At 35.7% G+C, this 21,387-nt stretch overlaps 1 protein-coding gene across 2 annotated transcripts in view; it reads left to right on the top strand.

The window, feature by feature from the left end:
• The window catches only part of RABGAP1L (RAB GTPase activating protein 1 like), a 776,559-nt gene that overhangs the window by 374,966 nt on the left and 380,206 nt on the right, over positions 1–21,387 (top strand). The window contains exon 15 of one of the 2 annotated variants that reach the window (XM_044915941.1): positions 11,772–11,817. The exons of the other annotated variant lie outside the window; for it this stretch is intronic. Within the exon in view, the coding sequence (XP_044771876.1) occupies positions 11,772–11,817 (46 nt within the window). Of the gene's footprint in view, positions 1–11,771; positions 11,818–21,387 lie in introns of those variants that run through there. 2 annotated transcript variants of the gene reach the window in all.

The raw sequence follows: 21,387 nt of genomic DNA, 5'->3' as shown, positions 1-21,387 counted from the left end.
AACATGCAGGCCAAATCTGGGTTGCTGCCTGCTTTTGTGTGGAATGAGAGCTAAGAATATTTTTTCACATTTTAAATGGTGGGGAAAAGTCAAAGGAAGAATAATATTTCATGACCTGGGAAAAATACATGAACTTCAGATTTCAGTGGGCACAAATGAATTTTTCATGTTGCACAGCCATGCTCATTCATTTACTATTATTTACTGCTGCTTTGTACTGCAAGGACAGAGTACAGAGTTGCAACAGACACAATATGGCCCACATAGATTAAAATATTTATTATCAGGTCCATTTGAGAGAAGCTTTGCAGACACTTGCCCTCGCCCATCTGCATTCTTTTCTGCTGCTGAATACCCCTTGCACTCTCCTGCTCTCATGCCCTTGTTCATGCCACTGTTCATTGTTCTCTTGACTACCTCCATATGTCAAAATACTGCCTATGTTTTAAGACCCAATTCAGATGTCTTACTTCCACGTGAATATAATTCCTTTCACCTTTTGAGTCCCAAAGAACTTGGTTTGTAGTTTGCTTTGAATACTTTAATATTCAACTGTCCGTTATGGGTATTTGTGAACCTATATCATATTTGCATTTTAATTCCTTGTAATACATGAGTGGAGTCAGAGGAGAGGTGGGTAATGGAGCTAACATTTACTAAATGCTTACTTTCAGGTAGTTTAGTAGGATCTTTACATGTGTATTCCTTCATCTTATTGTACTTAATGGGCACTTAAATATTTTTTTAACAAATTAATAAAATATATCTGATTTAGCCTATCAGTCACTAACAATTCTTTTTTTGTTTTTTGAAGTGTAGTTGACATACAGTATTATATAAGTTTCAGGTGTTCAGTTCAGTGATTCAAGAACTCTATATATTACTCAGTGCTCACCCTGATCAGTATAATCCCCATCTGTCACCATACAACATTATTACAATATTATTGACTATATTCCCTATGCTGCCTATGCCATATTTTTCATCCCCATAACTTATTTATTTAAAACTGGAAGTTTGTACCCTTCACCTGTTGTGCACATCCTCCCACACCCTTCCACACTGGCAACCCTCAGTGGTTCTCTGTATTTATGTTTCTATTTTGTTTGTTAGATTACATATGTAAGTGAAATCATATGATATTTGTCTTTCTCTCTCTGACCTATTTCACTTAGCATAATACTCTCTAGGTGCATTCATGTTGCTGCAAATGGCAAGAGCTCATTCTTTTTTATGGTTGAGTCATATTCCATTATATTTGTATATAATGGAATAGTGGATGAACACTTAGGTTCCTTCCATATCTTGGCTATTGTAAATAATGCTGCAAATAAACACAGGGGTTCATATATCTTTTCAAATTGGTGTTTTGCTTTCTCTGGGTAACTGCCCAGTGGTGCAATTACTGGATCATATGGTATTTCTATTTTTAATTTTTTGAGGAGCCTTTATCCTGTTTTCCACAGTTGTTATATCAGTTTATATTCTGACCAAGAGTGCATAAGGGTTCCCTTTTTTCCACACCCTCACCAACACCTGTTATTTCTTGTCTTTTTGATACTAGCCATTCTGATCGGTGCAAGATGTTATCTCATTGTGGTTTTGATTTGCATTTCCCTAAAAACTAGTGATTTTGAGCATCTTTTCACATGTCCATTGGTCATTTCTTTCAAAAATGTCTATTCAGTTCCTCTGCCCATTTTTAAATTGGATTATTGGGGGTTTTTGCTATTGAATTCTATGAGTTCCTTATATATTTTGGCTATTAACCTCTTATTGGCTATATCATTTACAAATATCTTCTCCCACTCAGTAGGTTGCCTTTTTGTTTTGTTGGTAATTGCTAACATCTTTTAAAAATCTAGTGAGTGCCAATGTCATTAATTTATTAGCTGATCAAAATGTAAATTCTCCATAAATAATTTATTTTTAGCTCTGGAATTTATTTTTGGTATTTCCTTGTCAATATAAATTTTCTTTTCTTTAGGAAATTTACTTAGAAAAAACAGAACTGTACAATTTTTATCTTTTCCCATACTTTTTCCTGCAACTTTTTTTCCCCCTGAAATAAGAGAACTCCTTGTTGCTTTCAGACTCATACAAAGCAGCAAGTTAAGCAGAACAGTTCTAATTTAATTGTTACCCAGAGTAGATAGTAAAGTGGATTTTATACGCAGGTGCATTTTGGGCTTTGTGCAGTTTTAAGTGAGTGCAATGAGGGTTCAATTAGGGGTTCAATAAGGACTGGTTATAATGTTTTGTTATTAACCATAGGTGAGGGACTAACTTGTCAACAAAGTACTTAAATAGTGCCATGATTATAATTGTTTAAAAGCAACATTTGCCTGACCTATTTGTAATTGTTGTAGTAGATTGTTATAATAAACAATTCAGTAAATTTTTAACTAAGCTGATAGTCAAAAAACTAGAAATAAATCTTAGTGCCACAATTATAATACTTAAGCTTTGATGATTTAGAAAGAAAAGGTAACCTAACCTAATTTTTAGTAATGGAATTATTAAATCAGTAAGCTAAAAGAAATTTTACCTAGAAAAGGATGATTTTAGTTGTTGCCTTTAGCATGATTCTAAATTTGTAATTGTGGTAACTTCATCAATGCATCTTCTCTTGTTTAGTGTTTTATGAATGTTTTTATTCTCTGTATGTAATCTCAGATCTGTATAAATAAAATATGTATATAAGATCTACATATATATGAATAAAAAATTGGAGACTCTCTCTATTTTTTTTTTGCTTTTTATTTTTTATTTTTTTAAAATTTTATTGTTATGTTAATCACCATACATTATATCATTAGTTTTAGATGTAGTGTTCCATGATTCATTGTTTGTGCATAACACCCAGTGCTCCATGCAGAACGTGCCCTCTTTAATACCCATCACCAGGCTAGCCCATTCTCCCACCTCCCTCCCCTCTAGAACCCTCAGTTTGTTTTTCAGAGTCCATCGTCTCTCATGATTCGTCTCCCCTCCGATCCCCGCCCCCTTCATTCTTCCCCTCCTGCTATCTTCTTCTTTTTCTTTTTTTTTCTTAAAATATATTGCATTATTTGTTTCAGAGGTACAGATCTGTGATTCAACAGTCTTGCACAATTCACAGCGCTCACCATAGCACATACCCTCCCTGCTTTTTATTTTTTAAACCAGTCTCCTCAAATTATGATTCTGTTCCTTTCTGGCTTCATACTTGTAGGCCATTTTTATAAACCATCATTCCTCACTCCACTCCCCACCAGGCATATCCTTTATTAGAAACCAGTTTCCCTAACCTTGGTGTGTGGAGGATGTGCAGCATTGTTAGGAGAAAGATATATCCATAAAGATAATCTGGAGAGTAAAAGTAAAAATGTTTACCTTTGTGATTAATGTGGAAACATAGAAAGTATTGGTTATGGATGCTGGTGTTCTAATTAGATATTTGGTCCTAAAGTTAGACCTACCCAATTCTAAGGAGGGTTTACTAGCTTTTCCTTTCCTTTTCTTTTTTTCACTTTATTTTTTAAGATTGATTTATTTGAGAGAGAGAGAGAGAGCACATGAGTGTGAGCACGGGGGGGGCAGGGAAAGAGGGAGAGAGAGGGAGTCCTAAGCAGACTGCACAGAGCAAAGCCCAACTCATGGCTCGATCACGTGACCCCAAGACCACGACCCCAGCTGAAACCAAGTCAAACACTCAACCGACTGTGACACCCAGGCGCCCCTTGTTTCACACTTGTATCAAAGTAGAGCTTTTTACTTGTAATGAAGTTTAAAATGTGTGTAAATTAATTTTTCTCTATAGAGCTTTTATTTCACTTGAATTTAAACATTGCTTAATTCTGGTATGCAGAATTCAGCTTTATTAATGATTAAATTATTTAAAGGTTAAAAATAAACAGGCATAAATGCACGCAAAGAAATAGATATTCATTCTGCCTGTAGAATTCAATTGTATTCAACTTTGTTAGTCTTCCTGGATATGTGCGTATATGAAAGAAAATGAAATTTAGACATTTCAAAATGTCTTAGTTATATCCCTTGTTTCTAGGATATTATAACCTTTATGTGTTCCAGTAGATTGAGTTTTTGTGTTAAAATGGGGTCACAATTCTAGGTGTTGACGTTATGTGAAATAGGGCTAAAAATGTTGCTTCTCTCCTTTGGGACTTTGGAACTTTAAAGTGCCACTTTCCTGATGTGAATGAATGGTGTTCACTCTAAAAACCCCTACTGTTGTAATTAGCGCTATTCTAGTTTACTAGTCCTTGAACTTTCTAAATTAGTATTTATGTTTCTTCTCATGAGATGTGATGTTTACCACCTCTTTTCTCCATTGCACATACGTCAAAACTAAAATACAATCAAGCAAAGTTTCTGTGACAGCCCCACTTACATATAAATTGCTAGGTTCTTCAAGATTGTACCATCATTTTTAAAAGGAAACCTCTTCTCCATATCTCAGGATTTTAGTATAGTCCAGGAACCCAGAATTTTGCATGTCTAGACTATTAGGATCTCAGAGAACTACATGCTCTGCATGTTATAGGCACTCAGTCAGCAATGACTGCTTGTGGTATAAACAGGAGCTACGTAATAGCCAACTGGTGACTGATTCACCAAAGGAAGTTTTTTTTTTTTGGCCTGAATAGTTACTATCATGAGAGGATCCTAGAGGATGCAGTTGGTACCTGGTAGTCATATTTTCATAGGTAAGGGGAAATAATTAGTTTTATGAAACATGCAGTTCCTAAATGATTAAGGATTAATTCCAAATTTAAAAAGATTCATTGTAATTATTTAAAAAAATGCTCTGACAGTAGGCTTTCATCTTTCAGAATTGTTTGTCAGGTTTTCATTGAATCAGAAAACTTCAACTTTTCCCTGTGTTTTAGAGAAACATTGAGCATTCGTAAAAATTAGATTGTGTATAATTTTATAAGAATCAAAAAGGTTTTGTCCTTGAAAAATTCATATTTTCTTCAACTTAATTTTGTTATAGAATGGTGTCTGCAAATAGTAGACACTTAGTGAATATTTGTTAAATAAATATGATAGCCTTATGTTAACAGCATTCATAAATGCTAACATAATGTGGATGGGTGTTTTTTATAGGAAATCCTGTCCTTATTTCACCTCAGGTTTTTATCATAACATTTTTTTCCTCTTTGCAAATATCCTTTCATCAGCATTTTAATTATTGATGAGGTCTGTACTTGGAGAATTTATTCAAATAAATTATTCCAGTGTCAGGGGAAAAAGCAGTCTGGAAATTTAAGGAGTGGTCCTTTCTCGGTGAAGGGGCAGTGTGAGAATGAAAATCTCCAAAGCAAAAAACCTTTCTGCAGCTCCTTCTGTGTGTGTGTGTGTGTGTGTGTGTGTGTGTGTGTAAGACTGAGGAGGAGAGAGAGATGGAGGGAAAGTGGGAGAGAGAGAGAGAGAATGAATGTGTGCCTTCTATAAAATTGTCACATTTCCAGGTAACTGAGAATAGTACATTAAGTAAAAAGAAAAATAAGCATTATAATTTTTAGTTTTTATTGTTTTATAGTTGTTCCTTTTAAAAATTTTTTTCTTTTGCCTATTATGAATAAAGTTCCTATGAACATTCTCAAAAAAATTGATTTTCATCAAAACAAGCAGTAATAAGATTAACAAATGGTAACTTTCAGGTCAAACTGATAGTTTTTCCCCTCTAGTAAATGGCTTAAGCAATTAGCTTTTGGAAATGGGTATGCATAATGTTAAATAAAAACATTTTATCGTCATTTTAAGGACATTTTGTAACATTTAGCAAGAAATATTGTTATTTCTTTTAAGCAGAAAGTAGAGTATTGGGATTATTGCCTTTATGGTTTTACTCTAGACCCTTTAAGTCATTTTTTCTTTTTATAGGAAAAAGGGCAGATTTAGGTATTGCATGTTTGCTTTATACTTTAATTTCTTTGGTAATACAGTGTAAAATAGGCCTGAAAGGAGATTTTAAGTTATAGAACATAAGTAGATATTGAAATTTTATCTTGCTGCTTCTGAAGTTGGTTCTTTGACTTAAAAGGCCAACCATCTCATTTATGGATATCTTTGAATAGTGAGTTGCCTTTCCTGTCTCCCTCACCAAACCATGAAGACAATTTGAGAAGTGTCTTTTCAGCTGAGCTTTTGTATTTTGCCAGTTTTTCTATGACTTAGATGAGGTTTCAATTAAAAATAGACTATAAACTTATATGTGGGAGGCAGTTGAATGAGTTGCTATGACAGTTCATATTATGAGGTTGAGCCAAGTACAAAGTAGCTTAATAAGACTTGAGAAACATAGAGCTATATCCGTCCTAATGATTACCCTTTTTAAACCTGGGGTGGGTGTAAAGAGGACAAAAAGCTAACTGGGGGAATCAGTGGAGCCCACAGCCCTGAACTCACTGACACTAAGAACCCACCTTCCTGAGGAACACCCCTTTTCCCCACTTGTGAATATGGGTAAAGGATTTTGGGGAAACAAACTCATGTCTGTATGGCCATTGCCCCAGTTCTCTACAGCTAGTCCTCAGCAGAGGTGCTTAATAAATGGTGCACACCATTATCAATTCTTGCACTTTTTGATTCTGAAAGGAAATTTTGATTTTTTTAAATGGAATTTTCTAAATCAGATTCTGCCATTTTCTGTACTTTGTATTTCTCAGTAGAATTTTGGAGTATTGTGACACTCAAATTTGGTCTCTATTAATTTTTACTAGGTTATTTGTAACTTTGGTTATTTTGCTCTGCCATCAGGATTAATTATATCACTGAGAACATGTTTCTTTCTTTGCTTACTCCCTTTTTCATACTCTGAGCTCTGTGAGGGAGGGTCTGGGCTCTCTTCTATGCCTCACATGCAGCAAAGTGCTTTTTTTTTGTTTTGTTTGTTTTGTTTTGTTTTTGATGATTCAAGAAAGGAATAAGTAGGGAAGGAACAGAAGAAGGAAGATTATTTCTTGTAGTCTTCTCATTCTCAAGACCTATAATAAAATTTAGTTAGGAGAGTTCCATTTTCCCCAAAGCTTATGTATATTTTAATTAAAGCTCACTAAAACATTCCTATGTTTTAAATATTTATGTCTCTTATTAAGACATATTTTGAAACTATATTTTTGTTTTTCTGTTAAAGATTTTATTGAAAATAAAACTGTTTTAGGGCACCTGGGTGGCTCAGTTGTTAGGCATCTGCCTTCGGCTCAGGCCATGATCCCAGGGTGCTGGGATCGAGCCCCGCATCGGGCTCCCTGCTCAGCGGGAAGCCTGCTTCTCCCTCTCCCACTGCCCTTGCTTGTGTTCCCTCTCTCACTGTGTCTCTGTCAAATAAATAAATAAAATCTTTTTAAAAAAGAAAAGAAAACTGTTTTGTATAACTATTATGACCCTGGGAAGGAATTTTTTGAATATTATGATCTTTTTCTGGAGATACTGATATACTAGTTTATAGGTGGTATACCATTACTCCATTAAGAAATGTTACTTTAGGGCGCCTGGGTGGCTCAGTTGGTTAAGCAACTGCCTTCGGCTCAGGTCATGATCCCGGAGTCCCGGGATTGAGTCCCGCATCAGGCTCCCTGCTCAGCAGGGAGTCTGCTTCTCCCTCTTACCCTCCTCCCTCTTATGCTCTCTGTCTCTCATTTTCTCTCTCGCAAATAAATAAAATCTTAAAAAAAAAGAAAAGAAATGTTACTTAATTTAAAACCAATGCCTCTAGACTAAATATTTTAAATATAAGCATATAAGTTTATATGCACATTCAAATAGAACAACATTAACTCCTTAGTTCACTAAGTTTAGAGCAAGCCTATTAACATAGCAGAGGGTGCCTTTGGTACATTACACAGGATAACTAACTGTGCAACCTCCATGAACATGCTACTGCTTTATACACAGCATTGGTGCACGCATGTTACCTAACTCAGCAGTGGTCAAAAAGGTGGTGAGAGATACCAGAAGGACAACCCAGTGGCTGAGTACTCTTTTGAGATATGTGGGGACAGGGGTGGGGGGGGAGGGGGGGAGGGAGGTGAAGGTGTCTCCCAGTCTGACCACAGCACACTTCCACTGGGCAGGGTGTGTATTTTCACTTTTGGCCTGATTAAATCCTTGATAAAGGAACAGGATCCTTAAGTCGAATGGATAAACTAGTTCCTTCCCTCTGTGAAAAGGAAATATGAATAATGATGATGCCATTTCATCGATGTTCACTGAATGCTTACTAGATGCCAGAAGTTGTGCCAAGTACTAGGATTACAAGTACGACCCTGAGATGGTATGAGTTGAAGAGAGGAGGACACAAATAGGAAAACAGGCAATTAGGATACAATATGGTGAGTGCTGAGCCAGGAGTGTGCAGTGTTCTGGGAAAGTTTATTAGGGTGGGCACCTAACTGAGCCTGGACAGAAGGAAGGGATGACCACCATTACCTTACCCTAACACCTATCCCACTCATCCCCCTTTCCCGTTGTACCTGTAACTGCCATAGTTTAGACTTTCCCACTTATATTATTAAAATCTTATACAGTGTTTCTCAGACATTTTCATCTTAGAACTCCCAACAGCCAGTGAAAGGAAGTTAGATTTTTTAAAATGGAATTTTCTAAATCAGATTCTGCCATTTTCTGTACTTTGTATTTCTCAGTAGAATTTTGGAGTATTGTGGGGGGGAGGGTAGTCCTGCCTTAGAGCACAGCCCTAATGATCTGCCAGCATGTGAGTTTTACATATTATTTAATACTGTTTGTGGTCAGTGTGGGAAGTGTGATTCTGATGCATGTGTAAAGACCTTGTGAGGAGCACAAAAAGTTATGATTGTTTCAACTCTACAAATCTTCCAATAAAATTGAATTTTAAGGAAGATTTTCCATGAGTATTCAGTGGTTTCACATACCCTAAGCACACTCACTATTCAACAAGTGTGCGTCCAATTAGTTGCCGTCTTTTCTGCTCAATATCTGAAGGTATGGCCACAGCAGTCTCTTTGATGTTCAAATTCTGTTATATAATTTCCTTGTTCTCCTTAGTTTAGAATAAAACCCCAAACTACCTAGCCTGCTTGAATGTGCCCTCTACCATATGCTTCTAGCCTGCCTTTCCACTCTTGGCTCTTTGAGCCCTCTTCGGGTTTGCTGTGGTGCAGCAACCTCTGAACTATTCTTTGGGAAAACCATTGCTGATGATGGTACTGCTATCTGGAAGGCACATTTCTCCACATTCATACTGTTCCCCAGCTCCAGGTTAAATGCCACCTCCTTTTGAAGCTTTCCCCTGTTTTTCATCCTGAGTGTAATTTTTCCTCTTTTGGTTACTTTATAAATCTCTTACAGTCTTTGTTAGTATTTACCTCATCCTCCCCTTATGATTCCTCATATACCTTTTCCTTTCTGCCAGATTATAAGCTACTAAAGAGTGATTTTTAAAAGCATTTTCCTGAGCCCAACATTGTCTACCATGTATCCTATATGGAATATGCCCCGTAAATGTCTACTGAATTGAACTAAAATTTGAAGGATAACCTTAGACATACCACTAATCTAAGGACTTGTGTATTCTATTCCCAGTGCTGCCATTTAATCTTTGAATTGCAGCCTGACATTTAATTTTTCCATGACTTTGGGGTTTTTTTTACCCACAAAGTGGGTGTAATGATATTTCACTTTGCGTTATAAAATTATGTTATTTATCGAAGAACTACTTTGAACTGCCTGGGAGGAAAATGGTCAAATTTATAGAAAAAATAATAGGATTTTTCCTCTGCAGTGTAAAAGTTTGAACACAATTTAGAGATAATTTTGTTTAAACATCAAATAATCTAGAACTACAGGACCAATTATAGCACATTTGTATGTATGTATATTGTGTATAATTTTTTCATGTTTACAAGCTCATTTTGTAATGTGATACCAATATCAGACCATGGTAAATTTGTCTGCTCAATTTTTAGGATGCTGAAATTGTTACAAAAAAAACATTGCTTTAGTATAGTGGTTGAGAGTCTGAGCTCTGGAAATAGAATGCCGGGGTTCAAATCACTTTTTAGCCTTCTATGATCTACGACAAGTTATTTAACCTTTTAATGTGTTTCAGAATAATAACTATTCCTACTGAGAGTATTATTTTCAAGATAAGTTAATATTGACACAGTGAACACATGTTATTACAGTGTTTTCATGGAGAAATCATATGTAATAGGGATTTGTTGAAGGTTAAACATAGTGATTAAGAGCTTAGTGTCAGATGAACCTGGGTTTTAATTCTTTATCTATGCTGCATATATAATTTTGTAGGAGTTACCTATTGTTTTCAGGCCTCCATTAGGTTTTTTGAAAATTGAATGAGGTAATACGTGTAAAATGTTTAGCTTGGTGCATAATAATATTTAATAAATATTAGCAGCTGGCTATACTTATAATGATATGCCTTTGTCTTCTTTACACAGGCTGCTTCTGTTCTGTGTGGTATTTAGCATAAAGTAGAAATTTCTAAGTAGAAAGGATTTCTGTCCTAAAGATTAAAAAAAATCATAAAGAAGAATAGATCATAGTGTAAATTTAAGGAAAATAAAGCTTTTCCAGACCTGTCCTGAAAACTCTTTTGAGCTATCAGATTGGTTATTCCACTAGCTCTTCTGTTAGAAAAAGGTCCTTGAGCTGCTCTGCATTTGGGTCTGGAGGCAATCTTAGAGAAGTGAGAAGCTGGAAAAATTCTTCATCTTCTGTTCCATGGTCTCCAAAGTGAGGAGTATACTGTAACCCACTGGGTAAGGGAACATATTAGACCATCTATTTACATTTATTTTATCTAAAAATATTTAACATATGGGTTGACAGTGGTGCATATAGATAACCTACTAAGTATAAATATATTGAGATAGGGACTCAGATTCATCTAATATATGTGTATATACTATACACCTCTGCTCTAGAGAATGGCTATATGAAGCAGAAATTGTAGTACAAACAAAATTAGATATTTGCTGTGATGTAATTTGGATATTACTCAGATCTTTAAGTTTTTCAGATCTTTCCTGCAATGTGCCATGTACAATAAGAGGAAACTTTGCTCTGAGTCTTTTTCCAGGGGAGGCTCTCTTAAAGCCTTTTGGTCATGGTGAGGTAGGGGAGTTAGAACCATTAGAAGTGTTTTACAGAAATTGAGAAAGAGGATTATAGAGCTGAGTTGTTTGGCTGTTTTTCTTAAATTGTATCATTTGAATTAAGATAAAGCATTTAAAACATAGCCAGTAGACTTTCATTAAGTTCACTTTTTAAAATTGAGTTTTAACATAGTGATCTAAAATTAAACAGATTTGGATTCAAATCCTTCTCCTAGATCATGCTAGCAGTGATGTTTCTTTGTAAAAAGTGACAGTTGTTTCTTCCTAGATTTATTGTGGTAAGTCTCTATACAGGGTCTGGCACATAGCAAGCAAGCTGTCAGTGAATGTTAGCATTTATTATTATTATGGTGGTAAAGGTGACGAAAAGAGAAAGCGTTTCTTATACTAGAGCTTGACATACTTTAAAATAATGCAAATTGAGAGTTAACCTAGGCTCTGTTAGAGATGGGGAATGTCTCTTCCAAAGTTTGGATATACAGTCATAGTCTTGGTATTTAAACTGAACTCACATGCATTGGTTTATTACCTACTACATTATATTTGAAAAAGATCATATTTATTTTGTCTTTCAGCAAGATTAAATTTAGTTTCACATTGAAACAGACTATTTACCCCATCAAAGGTGATCTTAAGATGCAGCTTAGGTTCTGTGAAGTTCTTTGTAGCATTCTGTCACCAGCTATAATTTGACATTAGATGAGATGTTTTAATTTCTCACATTTTGTTCTAGTTTCTTTCATGAACCTAAATTGTACAAGTATGTCATAAAACGCCAACTTGTTAGGAGGTTTTAGTTCCTGTTAAATTCGTCAATGCTGCCTGGCCCCTTGACATGAGTGCCATTCTGTGTGCATGGGAGGTTAGTTTAGAAGTAACTTCATGAGTCATTTCCCAGATTGATGTCACACATGTTCCCATTGGAGCCTGTAGGGGTAATTTTTCAGGGCAAAGGTAATTAATGGAAAGCATGATCTACAGAGTGAAGCCAAATAATCTAAGATTTCTAAACTCTATGTGGATAATATTAATTAAATTGTCTGCCTTCTTAATTTGCTTGTGAAATCATAGTTTCTCTTGTTAAAGTGCTGTATAATCCTTAAAAGTCCCGTTTACCAGGATTTTTAAGACTATGAATAGAAATCATGAAGAAACTCTGAACTTCTTTATTTATGGTTGTATCATATTATATGCTTAGTATTAGAGAGAAATATAACAATAATCACCTGATTTTATCATGCCAGTTTACAAATAGAGCTATTCTCTAAGTTTTTCAGAAAAGTAAAACCTCTGCTCTTCCCTGTTTCTGAAATGTGCTGTGTTCATCCCCACATAAATTTGCAGAGGGCTTCTGTATGGCACCTGTCTTCTAATATCTCAGTACTTACCTGGATTCCCCTCATTTTGCTTAACTAATTCATCTTGGTAAGAAAATTTAACTACTACTGAAGGCTCAGATTCTGACATTTTATCACTTTTCTCATTTTTAAGTTTAACACTCAGTAACTACTTGCTGTTATTTTAGTTACATATGTTGAAGTAACACTAAAAGTATACCTGAATCTCCAGTTGGTATTTTACAAGCTTAGTTAGAAGTGCCAAAAAGGTTTAAAAAATAATTTAAAACTACAACATTGACCTAGATTGAAAAAAGAAAATCTCACAAGTATAAAAATTTACACCATGAATATTTAAAAATTCAATGACTGATTCCTCAAATAGTATGGGCAGATGTTATATAGCTATGTTAAGTCATTTTGTCAATATACCTGAACCCTTGTCCTTGACTCCCCTGTGAACAGTGAAGTGAAGCGAGTAAAACTAAATTGCCCTCAAATCCATCTGCTAGGTTATCACCTACTCTACAGTGCTGGTGAAGCCAAAGGCTACTCTGTTGGCAGTTTTAGCTAACATCTCTTGTCATCCTGCACCTGACTCTTCTTAAACATATAGTTTCCTTCCCATATACAAGCATTTCTCAAAAGAAGATAGAAGAGGCAGCCTTATTTCCACAGGGTGGTACATTATTTTGATTATTTTCTTCATAATAAAAATTATGGAAAATAAAATTCAGAATTTTCTTGGCTTTTGGAGGACAGGGAAAGTGGTTGCATTAGATACTTGAAAGATAGAGTAAGAATGCACTAAAAGAGGAGACTGGATTTTAAATACTGCAATGCAATCCTAAATAGGTATTCAAACCTAGAATGCTGGTGAAGAGAAAAGCCACTTTGAATTTATACAAACTTGGTCATCACTCTAGGCTAAAGTTTAGAATTATGTAGAGATGAATGGAAAGCCTTAGGCTTTTAGTAATAGCTCTTGAGATTTCAAGAAATGGGAAAAGCAGGAGAAGTAAAACTGTTGAAAAGCCAAGCCAACTTGTTCCTGAATCCCTAAAACTAATTCCAGAAGCTTAGGCTTTTTCCTATAAATAGTGTAGAGGAGTTAGCTTAGCCATTAAATAGGAGTTCAGCACTATACCAGTCTGAAACCCTTGAAGACTAAAATTAACCAGAGGACAAACTCTGCTTTAGTTTATAACACTTTCCTCTATCCTCCCTACTCTTAGTTTAAGGAGGTGCCCTTATAATAATTGAGGGATCTCATTTTTAATATTTTTACTAGGTTCCTGATATATTTAAACTAATCTCCCTTCTATGGTCATTACTGAGCAACTCCGCCACCCTTACCTGTCTAACATTAACTCACTTCTTTCTCCTGTTTCTCAACTGTCCATGGTTCTTACTGTCTAAAGTCCAAAGTCTTTATCAAGACACACTACATTCCCTCACAGTTAGGGTAGCCAGGCCTCCTGTATTTAATGATTTTGTTGTGTGTCCTATATTGCCTGTATTAGGATGCACTAAATATCATGTATTAAACATTTTTCAACAAAATATACAGCTTTGACAGTTAGAGCTATTTTTCCACCACGGTAATTGGCACTTAACACATTTGAATGAAAACACTAGCTGAAAATCAGACCTCCAGAAATAAAGATCTGTGTAGTCCTTTATGGTCTCTCCTGCAGGTTATTCTGAAGGGAACTGAGAATTAAAAGTACCTAATTTTTATGTTCAAGAAAGAAAAAGGCTGTTCTTTGCCTGAAGTCCCAAGTTATGAATAAGTAACCATCATTAATTAGAAATAGCTCTGGATCAGTACACATGCTGTGAAAATCAGCCAGTCAATGACAGCCTCACTCCAGTGGCCATGCCTTTGAATATCAGCCAGTCAATAACAGCCTCACTCCAGTGACTACACTTCTGGAAGTTAGCAGATCAATGACAGCCTTAGGCTTCTGAAATTCAGCCAATCAGTGACTGCTGCTGTGTGTTTAGTATACCTGCTCAGCATTCATCAATGTATATTCAGTGGACAAAAGAACAAAATAAGTTGCATGTAGCCACTATAGAAATTATGTTAAATGTAAATGGACCCAGGACTCCCTTGTCAGCAACTGATGGAACTATTAGACAAAAGTCAGTAGGAATACAAAAGATCTGAACAATATAATCAGCCAATAGAATCTAACTGGCACATACATATAGAACATGTAACCCAACAATACCAGATACAAGTGGAACATTCACCAAGATAGACCATATCCTGAGCCATAAGACAAACCTCAACAAATTTAAAAGAACTGAAATCATACAGAGCATATTATCTGACAATAATGGATTCAATAACAAAAGTACAAACAATATAGCAACATTTCTCTGGATATGTCTCCTCAGGCAAGAGAAACAAAAACAAAAATAAAAAATTGGGACTGTATCAAACTAAAAAACATTTTGCACAATGAAGGAAACCATCAACAAAACAAAAAAGCAATCTACTGACTGGGAGAGGATATTTGCAAATGATATATCTGATAAGGGGCAAATATCCAAAATATATAAAGAACTTATACAACTCAAGACTCACACACACACACAAATAATAATAAGCCAACTAAAAAAATGGGCAGAGGACTGCAATAGACATTTTTTTTAAAGAAGACATAACAGATGGCCAACAGACACATGAAAGATGTTCACCATCATTAATCATCAGAGAAATGCAAATCAAAACCATAATGAAATATAACCTTATACCTGTCAGAATGGCTGTTATTAAAAAAAATAGAACAGGAGATAACAAGTGTTGGTGAAGATGTGGAGAAAAAGAAACCCTTGTGCACTGTTGGTGGGAGTGTAAATTGGTGCAGCTGCTATGGAAAATAATATGGAGGCTCCTCAAAAAACTAAAACTAAAAATATCATACAATCCAGTAATTCCACTGCTGGGTATTTACCCAAAGAAAATGAAAGCACTAATTCAAAAAGATACATACACCCCTGTGTTTATTGCAGCATTATTTATAATAGCCAAGACATGGAAGCAACCTAAGTGCCCATCAATAGATGACTGGATAAAGATGTGCTGTATATATATAAAATGGAGTATTACTCAGCCATAAAAAAGAATGAAATCTTGCCATTCACAATAATATTGATGGACCTAGAGGGTACTATGCCAAGTGAAATGTCAGACAGAGAAAGACAAATACCATATGATTTCACTTACATGTAGAATCCAAAAAGCCAAATCAAACGAATGACCAAAACAAAAACAGACTCATAAATACAGAGAACAAATGGGTGGTTTCCAGAAGGAAGGAGGAATGATGGACACAATAGGTGAAGGGGATTAAGAGATACAAAATTCCAGTTATAAAATAAATAAGTCACAGGGATGAAAAGTGTAGCAAAGGGAATATAGTCAATAATAGTGTAATAACTTTGTATGATGAAAGATAGTAACTACACATTGCAAACATTGTAATAATGTATAGAATTGTCAAATCAGTATGTTGTATACTTGGAACTAATATAACATTGTATATCAACTATACTTCAGTTAAAAAATCCCAACTCTATACCAATGAAAATAGCTCTGGAGTACAATAGGGGAGCTGCAGAAGCCCCCGTTGAACACAGAAACTGGGAATCTGCATAGAAAACCCTAGGAAACATTTTGCCTGTGTCACCTTATCCCCTTGGTGTGACCTTATCCTGTGGGAAAAAGGAGAACAGGAGGACCCCAGCAATTCTCATCACCCCTGTAGATACTGGCAGCTTTCTCCACTGAGGACCCCTGTAGTCTTCCTTGACCCTGAACCGAGCTGACAGAGCTACCCAGAATCCATACTGCTGAACCCCTTTGAATCTCCGCCTCTTCCCAAGAGTGCTGAATGGCCCCACCAACTCTGGAGCCAGAGTCAACACTCACTTTGTACAGCCACGTGCATGTCCTGGACCCTGGCTCCCCAACTATTCAACACATGCCCATGCCTTGGGCATCAATGTCACCACTGCAGTAAGTGCACCTGCACTCTGGTCCCAGGCACTATGGTCATTCTGTTCCCCCAAGCCCTAGACGTTGGCTCCATACATGCGCACACCTTGAATGCTGATGCCACTGCCACAGCACATGCATCCACACCTTTGTCCGAGGACCTGCAGTGGTTCTACTTGCCCCTGAGCTTCATGGCTGCTCTCTGTGCACCTCTACCCCAGACATGTGTGTCCCCACTAGCACAAGTGCCCCAGATCCTACTGCTTCCATATGTGTACCTGCATGCCAAACTCAAGACCAGGGAAGATCTTTTGGCCATTATTTACCCCTATGGGGGAAAAGGAGAAGAAGAAGACTCCAGAAGCCTTTACCACTGAGGAGATCCACAACATTGATTGCTGAGGACTCTACAGTCTTTTCTGATGGTGACCTCATTCGACAGAGCTTCATGGAGACTACACTGCTGCTCTCTCCCAGAGCCCATGATCTGCTATATCCTCATGGAGCCAGCGCCACCATACCCCCACCCAGCCAGTGTCATCATACCCATCTGTGGGTGAAGGGCTTTCCCCAATGAAGCCAATCCGTAAGGTCTGGAGATGACTGGCCCTCAAATGTGCAGACGTCAGTGCAGGGCTACAAGAAACATGAAAAATCCAAGAAAAATTATACCACCAAGGGAACACAGTAATTTTCTAGTAACTAAGGCCAACGAAATGGAGACCTATGAATTGCGGGACTGTGAATTCAAAATAATTGTTTTAAGGAATCTCAGTGAACTACAAGAGAACACAGACAAGTCAGTGAAACTAGGAAAACAATACATGGCCAAAATGAAAGATGCAACAAAGAAAAATCATAAAAAGAGCCAAACAGAAATTTTGGAACTGAAGAATACAGTGAATGAAATAGTAAAATGCAATAAAGAGCTTCAACAGTAGACTCCCAAACTTGAAATCAGGTCATTTGAAATTACCTAGGCAGAAGAGAAAAAGAAAAAAGAATGAAAAAGAGTGAAAAAAGCCTATGGGATTCATGAGAGACCATCAAAAAGAACTAATACATGTATTATGGGAGTCCCAGAAGGGGAAGAGATTATAAAAGCAGCAGAAATAAGTCCTGAAAGAAATAATGCCTAAAAACTTTACCAAATCTGGAGAGGGAAATGGAAGTCCAGATTCATGAAACTCAAAAGTCCCCAAATAGTATCATCCCAGAGATTTCACTGAGACACATTATAATCAAATTGTCAAAAGTCAAGGAGAAAGGGAGAATTTTGAAGGCTGCAAGAGAAAAGCAACTCATTACATATAAGGGAATTTCTATAAAACTGTCAGTGGATTTCTCAGCGTGAAGCTTGCAGGCCAGGAGAGAGTGGGATGATATGTTCAAAGTACTGAAAGGAAAAAACTACCAACCAAGAATATTATACCTGGCAAAATTATTCTTTAAAAATGAAGGGGACATAAAGTCTTTCCTTAACAAACAAAAACTTGACAGGGTTTGTCATCACTAGAGCTGCCCTAGAAGAGATGCTTGATAATTAACTCTTGATGAAATAAGTATAGGAGAATCTTACCGCAACACAATAAAGTCCATATATGAGAAACCCACATCTAAGATCTGGTATAAGGTAAGGATGCCCACTCTTGCCACTTTTTTTCAACATAGTACTAGAAGTCCCAGACTGAGGAAAGGAAATAAAAGCCATCCAAGCTGGAAAGGAAGAATTAGAATTACTTATGTTTACAGATGACATGATCTTATATGGAGAAAACACTAAGACTCAACCAAAAAACTGTTAGAACTGATAAACAAATTCAATAAGGTTGCAGAATACAAAACCAATATATAAAAATCAATCATGTTTCTATACACAACAAACTCTCTGAAAAGGAACTTAAGTAATCCCATTCACAGTAGTAACAAAAAAGAAAAAAATATGTAGGAATGAACTTAACCAAAGAGATGAAAGACTTGTACGCTGGAAATTATAAATGTTGATGAAGGAAATTAAAGGAGAAACAGATACATGGAAAGACATCCCAACTCATGGATTGGAAGGATTAATATTGTTAAAATGTCCATATTACCTAAAGCTATCTACAGATTCATTGCAATTCTTATCATAATTCAAATGGTGTACCTTATAGTAATAGGGAAAAAACCCTAAAAATCATATGGATTCATAAAAGACCCTGAACAGTCAAAGCAATCTCAAAAAAGAACAAAGCTGGAGGCATCACATTTCCTCATTTCAAAATATATTACAAATATACAGTAATCAAAACAGTATAGTACTAGCATAAAATCAGACATATAGGTCAATGGAACATCTAGAAATAAATCTACACATTCATGGTCAACCAGTTTTTGACAGTGGTGCCAACAATGCAGAATGGGAAAAGGATAGTCTCTTCAGTAAATGGTGTTGGGAAAACTGGATCTTCACATACAGAAGAATGAAATTGGATCCTTATATTACACCATACACAAAAACCAATTCACAATGTATTAAAGACTTTTAAATGTAAGACCTGAAACCATATATCTCCTAGAAGAAAACATAGGGTGGTCTGGGCCATTGGTCTGGGCAATGGTTTTTTGGGTATGACATCAAAAGCGCAGGCACAAAAGCAAAATAGACAAATGAGATTGCATCAAACTAAGAAGCTTCTGTCTAGCAAAGGAAACAACCAACAAAATAAAAAGGCAATCAGTGGAATGGGAGAAAATATTTGCAAACCATATATTTTATAAAGGGTTAATATCCAAAATATAGAACTCATACAACTGAACAGCAAACAATCAAACAAAAAACAAATAACCTGATCAAAAATGAGCAAAGGACCTCAATAGACATTTTTTCCAAAGAACACATCAAATGGCCAACAGGTTTGTGAAAGATGTGCAACTTCACTTATAATAAGGGAAATGCAAATCAAAATCACGGTGAGATACCACTTTACACCTGTTAGAATGGCTATTATCAGAAAGACAAAAGATAGCAAGTGATGATAACGTTGTGACAAAGGGAACATTTTAGTGGTAATGTAAATTGTTACAGTTATTATGGAAAACAGTATGGAGGTTCCTTAGTAAAAATAAAACTACCATATGATCCAGCAGTCTCTTTTTTGGGTATATAACCAAAGGAAATGAAATCAGCATCTTGAGAGATTGCTTCACTACAATGTTTATTTCACCATTATGTAAAAAGTGAAGATATGGAAACAACCCAAGTTTCCATCCACAGATGAATGGATAAGGAAAATGTGATTTTATGTATATGGAATATAATTCAGCCTTTAAAAAGAACAAAATCCTGCCATTTGTAATAACATAGATGAACCTGGAGAATATCATGCTAAGTGAAATAAGCCAGATGCAGAAAGACAAACATGGTATGTTCTTCCTTAGATTTGTGATCTAGAATAGTCTACATCATAAAGCAGAGAGGAGAATGGTATTTACCGGGAGCTGGGGAAAGGGGGAAATGGATGGGATAGGTTGGTTGAGAGGACAAAGTTTCAGTTTTGCAAGATGAATAAATACTATCAATCTAATGTACTGTAAGTGACTGTAATTAACAATATTGTATACTTGAAACTTGCTAGGGTAGAGGGTAGATCTTGTTATCACAAAAAAAGAAAATGTGCTAAGTGAAGAGATGGATATGTTAACTTGCTTGAATGTAGTGATTATCTCACAATTTTTTGTGGGTCAAATAATCAAATTGTATACCTTAAATATAAACAATTCTTAATTTTCCAAATATACTTAGCAATAAAAAAACAGAAGTAATGAAATGAAAAGCTAATTTCTTGAAAAACAATCAATAATATTAGTAAATCTCTGAAAAGGCTGAAAAAAAAGTTAAAAAGAAAAGATATAAATCATCAGTATCAGGAGTGAAATAGGGGATATCAGTACAGAGCCTGCAGACATTAAAAAGATAACAAGGGAATACTGTAAATAACTTTATAGCCATTAATGGATAATTTAGAAGAAATGAATCAATTTCTTGAAAAATACAAACTGCCAGAACTCAACCAAGATGAAGTAGTCTGAATAGCCCATTAAGCATTGAAGAAATTGAAGTTGTAATTTCAAAAGAAAAAGAAATCTCTTGAAAAAGAAATCTCTAGTTCCAGTATTTCACTGGAGAACTGTACCAAACATGTAAAGAAGAATTAACACCATTTTTTTGTAAAAAGTCTCTTCCAGAAGATTGGATGGAACATTTCCTGACTCATTTAATGAAGTTAGTATTACCATGATAGCAAAAACAAAGACAGTACAGAAAAAGAAGACTGTAGACCATTATTTCTCACTTACTTAGATGCAGAAATCCTCAGTAGGAATCACAGAACCACAAGTAATTACAATTAATATTCCTTCTCTTAGAGATTAATAATCAAAATCTGTCACTTTATTGAAAGTGTTAATTTAGTGCTCTTTTAGTTCTAGTATAGCCTCAAAAATGATTTGTAGTCAAATTCAGCAGGTTTTTGTAATTTCATTTTGTTCCTTTCATTTGGATCACCATTGTTTTTCAAATATAAGCTAATTACCTTTGCAAATTAGACCAAAATCTTTGGTGGTATTATTTTTAAAAATTGAGCCATCACTCGTTTGCCTTTTCTGAAAAAGCCTGTGTATCTTTTCCTTAATTTTGTGGGTGTTTTTTTTTTTCAGGATATTGAACGTGCTTAATCTAAAGTTCTCCTCCCTTTGTTTTAAGATTTATTTATTTATTTATTTGAGAAAGAGAGAGTGTGAGTGGGGGGTGGTGGGCAAGAGGGGTGGGCAGAGGGAGAGGGAGAGAGAGAGAATCCCAAGGAGACTCCCCACTGGGTGTGGAGCAGATGCAGTCTGATCCCAGGACCCCAAGATCATGAGCTGAGCCAAA

This window comes from Neomonachus schauinslandi, chromosome 6, assembly GCF_002201575.2.
Source record: "Neomonachus schauinslandi chromosome 6, ASM220157v2, whole genome shotgun sequence".
NCBI lineage: Eukaryota > Metazoa > Chordata > Mammalia > Carnivora > Phocidae > Neomonachus > Neomonachus schauinslandi.
The sequence above is the reverse complement of the archived record's forward strand: the minus strand, read 5'-3'. Positions and strand labels throughout refer to the sequence as shown.